At 46.1% G+C, this 5,907-nt stretch overlaps 1 protein-coding gene across 1 annotated transcript; it reads right to left on the bottom strand.

Moving 5' to 3' along the window:
* Positions 1-250: 250 nt before the first annotated feature.
* Positions 251-4,325, bottom strand: NKX1-2 (NK1 homeobox 2). The gene is made up of 2 exons (XM_070945927.1): positions 4,103-4,325; positions 251-914 (listed from the first exon to the last, which is right to left on the bottom strand). Exons 1-2 carry the CDS (start codon positions 4,323-4,325, stop codon positions 262-264), a joined length of 876 nt encoding a protein of 291 aa, XP_070802028.1. The 3' UTR covers positions 251-261.
* Positions 4,326-5,907: the final 1,582 nt, after the last annotated feature.

Consider the following 5,907-nt stretch of genomic DNA (forward strand, 5'->3'; position numbering starts at 1 on the left):
TCAAAAAATGTGGGGAGGGAGAGATTAATGTTTTCCCATCACGACACTCAAAACACCTAGAACTAGGTAATGGTGGCATTATCCAGTTAGTGTATTAGAAGAGATGATCTTATGTAAGATGTAGAGAAAACATAATTTGTGGCAGATGTTCCCCCATCTAAGGGACCTTCCAGTTGTATCAACTCTACTCCCATCATCCTCAACCTTTCCTGTAGGCTGCCCAATTGAGGAAGGCTGATCTGGGTTCTGATCTGGATCCTTCTAGAGGTGAGGGTTATAAAATGGAGTCAGATAAGCAGGGCGAAGGAAGGAAGGGAAGGCCCCTCCTGCTGCTGCAGCAGCAGCCACCAAGGGAAGGGAAGCTGCTGTTGGAAAGAGAAGATTGGCCGAGGCATAAGATGGGAAAGTCTGGTAGGCCAAGGAGCTAGGCCCTGGTGGGCTGGGACTGCTACTTCCTGTTGCTGGGGTCACAGCATTGTTGTTTCCTGGTTGGACCAGGCCATCAATTCCGGGATTTTGTTTCTTCCATTTTGTCCTTCGGTTCTGAAACCAGATTTTGACCTGCGTCTCCGTCAGGCTGAGCGACAGAGCTAGGTTGAGGCGTTCACACACTGACAGGTATCGTGTTGCCCTGAACTTGTTCTCCAGAGCCACAAGCTGCTCGTATGTAAAAGCTGTCCTGGCTCGCCGAGGCTTGGCACAGTTGGGCTCCACTCGGCGCCGTTTGGACAATCTTGGTGAGCTGGGTTCATCCAGATCCGAGGAGGAGGAAGAGGGAGGGAAGTCAAGAGAGTGGAGGGAAGCAGGTCTCCCCACTGTAGTGAGGTGGTTCCTCTCCCGGTCTGATTCTTCTTGTTCAGATGCCTCCAGGGTGGCTGTTTCACTTTCTCCTCTTTCTCCATCAATGTTTACATCTATAAAACATAAAACAGCATTGATGACAGTGATGGAGTCCTTGATTCCACCTGAGCTGCCTAACTATTGCTTTCTGCCTGAAAGCTGAATTGTCCATGCATACATACAGTTCAACGTATGCTTCAGATAGGGAGTTTTTCTTTCATTATATTTTTTGAAATAATATGTAGAATGGGTGGTATAGAATCAGACACAAGCAGAGAAAGATGGGTGGATAAGTAATAAGTCTGAAAAAAACATAAATGAATATATATTTATAATACATTTTTAGAAGCTGATCAGAGTCCTCTAGGGCTCAAAAATTCTGGAACATATGCCAGAAGAAGAAGGTCATTAACCTGAAGTGTCAATATTAATTACGCTCAGCAAAATCAGTGCTTCTGAGTATATGCAGAGCAAACTCAAGATTTGGCCAGTTCCCATATTTAGAAAAAGGAAGGTGCAGAGAAAGTCAAATAATGCACCTTCCAGCTTTGTTTGATCCCCCATCTCTCCCTCTCTCTCTCTCTCTCTCTCTCTCTCTCTCTCTCATCTCTCTCTCTCTCACTTCCCCCTCTCATCTCTCTCTCTCTCATCTCTCTCTCTTTCATCTCTCCCCTCTCTCTCTGTCACACACACACACACACACACAACACACACACACACACACATCTTCTGGTGTGACCAAAATTTGAAATTAAATACACACAATTCATTTCATCCCAAAACTTTTCTCAAGCTATTTATATTATGAGAAGGAAAGGCTGGTTTTAATCCATATACTGCTAATTTCAATCAAGTTGTATAAACCAAATCTATTAGTTGTATAAAATGTATAAAAAAAACCACATTTTTTTTAGAGGGAGGGGGCATTTGAACCCAAACGAAGGAACTCTATTTTTAAGGTAAATTTACAATCACATCAAACTTTCTGAAATTCTAGGTAACTTTTTCCAATCAGAAAAATAAGAAATCTAATTTGAGAACATTGGGAGAAGACAGTTAAATATTATAACATTATTAAGTGTTGGTTGTTCAAAATGTTTTTAAAACTGAGTGAAGATGTTGGATTGCTGGGTTGTTGTTTTTTTTTCCCTTTTTGCAAGAAGAAGTGAATCTGGTTCTTAGCCTCCCCCCACCTTCCCTCTTTTCCATCTCCTTTTTTTCCCCCCCTTCCTCGACCTAATAGAGTTTCAGATTTGTGAAGGGGCGGATCGATACATGTCATCTATTAAAGTTAAGTTTTAATCGAACAATATGAGGATCAGAGCGGGTCGGGAAAGAGATTTGAAGTCGGTACCTACAAGCTGTGGGAAGGAGATACGCGGGAGTCGGTAATAGGATATCGATCAAGGGGGAGCGAAGGCATCCTCTCGTGGGGGGAGACCGCAGGAACAATTATCTGGCTTGTCCTTTGCCGAGCGCGTCCCGATGCCAATCAGGCTCCGAGAGCCGCCTTTGCCTACCAGCCCGGGCATGGGCGGCGGGGGGGGGGTAGTGTGAGAGCTTCAGTTTTCGCGAACCGATTCGCTGCTCGCCTTTCTCCCGCGGTCTCTTAAAGGAGACCGCGGTCTGGGCCCAAGACCCTGAGTTCCTCGAGATGCGGCAAAGCACCTCGACTCAGCAAAATACAAGTAAACTCGGTCGGCGGCTGCAAAGAGGAGCAGGGCAGAAGGAGGCGCTTTTTTTTATTATTAGTTTTATGGAGTGGAGCTGATTTTCCAAGTCAAATTGAATCTTTTTATTTATTTATTTATTTATAATTAGATTTATATGCCGCCCTTCTCCGGAGACTCAGGGCGGCTTACATTGGGTTAAGCAATAGCCTTCATACTTTTGTATATTTTATACAAAGTCAGCTTATTGCCCCCACAAACTGGGTCCTCAATTTACCTACCTTAGAAAGGATGGAAGGCTGAGTCAACCTTGAGCCTGGGGAGATTCGAACTTGCAATAATTGCAGACAGCTGAATGTTAATAACAGGCTTTTAGTCTGTTGAGCTATCCAGGCTCAACATCTTGGGATCTCCTTTCAGCTAAAGCTAAGCAAGCGAGCGACACTTAAACGCGCTTCTTTTATATATATATATAAAGAGTCATTGAGATCGACCGGTTCTTATTTAATTTGTTACAGGGGATCTCCACCCACCCACCCACCCCATTTAAAATTTCGCCGCTGCTCGTCGGGAGGAAATCCACAACGCTGTCAAAAAATCCTGCTGGATTACCGCGTGGCGTGCTGTCCCGTTTATCATTCCTGCGACCAGCTTCCAGTCTCTCTCTCTCTCTCTCTCTTTCTCACCCCGCCCCCCACCTTTTCTTAACTTCATCCAAACCTCCGCTCGTATTTTCTTACGGAAAATAGCAAGTAGGTCACTTCTGCCTCCAACCGGATAGGCGCAGGATTTCAATTCCTACCACCCTCAATCAGCCCTGCTGGCTGCGGAGATGGGGTTTGTAGTCCGAGGGCGCCAGATTGGGAGAAGGCCCAATCTCCCCCTAATCCAAAGCACAGAATTACGCAAAGCCACTTGCCGGTTCCTAAGTGCGGCTGAGAAGGGACGAGGCGGCTGCCTGCGCTCCTACAGCATCTCCGGCAGACGGCCGGCTCGCATCTACCCCCTCCCCACAGCAGTCGCCATCGTGGGGTCCCTCTGTCAGGAAGTGATCGCGGGAGAGGCGATCGCGGGAGGCGGACGACAGTCCCTTAACAGCTCCACGAAAGGTTTCGCCCTTTGGGGGGCGGGGGGCGGGTCTGATCTGCCTCTATGGCCTTTGCAGCGGCGCCTTAAGGAAGCTGCCGGCCTTGGATGTTCAATGGACCTTTGGAAGCCCCGTTTAATGCTTGCCTGGGACGAAAAAACTCGGGATGGAAAGGGAAAGGAAAAGGGAAAGGGAAAGGAAAGGAAAGGAAAAGAAAGGGGAAAGGGGAAAGGAAAAGGGGAAAGGAAAAGGGAAGGGAAGGCAAAAGGGGAAAGGGAAGTGGAAAGGGAAAGGGAAGTGGAAAGGGAAAGGAAAGGCGAAAGGGAAGGAAAGGGGAAAGGGAAGGGAAGGAAAGGAGAAAGGGAAGGGAAGGGGAAAGGAAAAGGAAAAGGGAAAGGGAAAGGGAAAGGGAAAAGAAAGATAGGGAAAGGAAAGGGAAAGGAGAAGAGAGGAGGAGAGGAGAGGAGCCAGGGATCTCATTAAAACAGAGGAACACGACACCTACCCTGCGAAGCCTCGACCTTGCTCCTTTGGCGCTCGGATTCCAGTTCAACTCTTCCCAAACTTTTTCCTCGGTCTCCCCGCGCCACTGGCTCGTTCTCCCGTCCCCCAGCCGCCGAAGGGCTTTTCCGGTTGAATTTCTGCGGATCCAGGATGTCGAGGATGGAGAAGGAGATTTTCGAAGGGAGAGGGGGGCCTTTGGCCCCGCTGTCCGGACAGTCCGGCATTCCCCCTCCGAGCACCGAGGAAGTCTGCGGTGGCCCAGGACGCACGGCTGGATTCTGGGGAGGAGGCTGGCCATAAGAGGCGGGGGTCGCCTTCGGGTGAGGCGAGCGAGCCTGGACTTGGAAGATGCTCGTCTAAGGAAGAAGGGGAGTCTCTGTCGCGGGGTGGGGGGTGGGAGGAGGGGCGGAGAAGGAGGGTCCATCCTGGACAAGAGAACGGGGCTGCGATTGGAGGGAGGGGGCTGTCTGCCGAACTGCGTCGTTAATAGTAGTAGGTAGGTGTTGGGATTATTATTATTTTGCATGTCTGCCCAAGCTCGTGGAGAAAAGCACGTCGGTTATTGGGGACAGATTGAAACTACTCCTCTCCCCCCTCCGTGTGAAATGATAGCAAGAAGTATTTCGTATAAATTATGGTGCAATTCTCTATGAGAACTAAATCCAGCTGAATTTAGCAAGGTTTATTCCCAGGTAGATTATATAAAATTCAAGTCCAGCCCAAATCATTTAAGTTTTTTTCCCCAAAGAGTCTTTGATTTCCTTCTCAAGGATAAAGCAGGCGCGATGGAGAATTCTAACCTGCTCTAACTACTGTTGGGTTGTGAACAAAAGACAAACGCTTTGAGTTATTTGGTTTTTCTAAGAGTTTCACAGCCTATGCAGAATTTAACATGTAAAATGGGCAAGAAAAAAAGCTTTCAGGGCTAAAAATTGATGCTTCATGAAAGCCTTTAGGCTGATGATTTGGGGGCACCCAGCATTATGACTTTTGTGTGAATTCACTTAATGGTGAGATGAAACAAATAAATGCACAATCCGTCTCTCCAGTTATTCAGATTTTTATGTATCCAGAAGCTGTAATGTTATGCTCCTTTGGGAGCAAGCTGAAATAGAGAGCAGGATTTCTCAGAAGACATACAGGTGTGCATTCTAAGCCCCACTGAAATCTTGTTCCTAAATTAACATGCAGAGGTTCAAGATGTAAACCCTAGGATGCTTCCAGGTGAGGTTTTTTTTTCATGCAGTTTGCTTTATCTTGTTCACAAAGGTCCAGGCGATCTTGCCTTCCTCTAGGTTTTTTCCACCTATTTTTCTTCTTAATAAAAAAAGAGACAGATTAGTTTGTATGTTTCAGTAAATCATGATGTACTTTTTTGTTGTTGTTGGCAACTTAGCATGATGTATTCAGGCAGACAAATTACTAAATTTACAGTTTAGGACAGCATTGTTCAACCTTAGCAAACTTTAAGATATGTGGACTTCAATTCCCAGAATTACCCAGTCAGCCATGCTGACTGGAGGATTCTGGGAGTTGAAATTCACATATCTTAAAGTTTCCAAGGCTGAGTAACACAGACAATGTGTGAATCCAGCCAATTACTACCATCATTTCCTTAATAGCATTGGAACTTTGGGGGGAAATGTGTCCCACAGCTAAGAAAATAATAGCCATTCTTTTTCTCAGGACTGACGCCAATCAGTTTGGTACACTAAACTATTTCAAAATTATTTTCTAAAATTAAAGCATTATTTTAAGGTAAACAAGGTATCATAGGTTAACACAGGTTTTAGTTAGGCAACACAC

This window comes from Pituophis catenifer, unplaced genomic scaffold, assembly GCF_029215685.1.
Source record: "Pituophis catenifer annectens isolate HBS135680 unplaced genomic scaffold, rPitCat1.0.hap2 SCAF_6, whole genome shotgun sequence".
NCBI lineage: Eukaryota > Metazoa > Chordata > Lepidosauria > Squamata > Colubridae > Pituophis > Pituophis catenifer.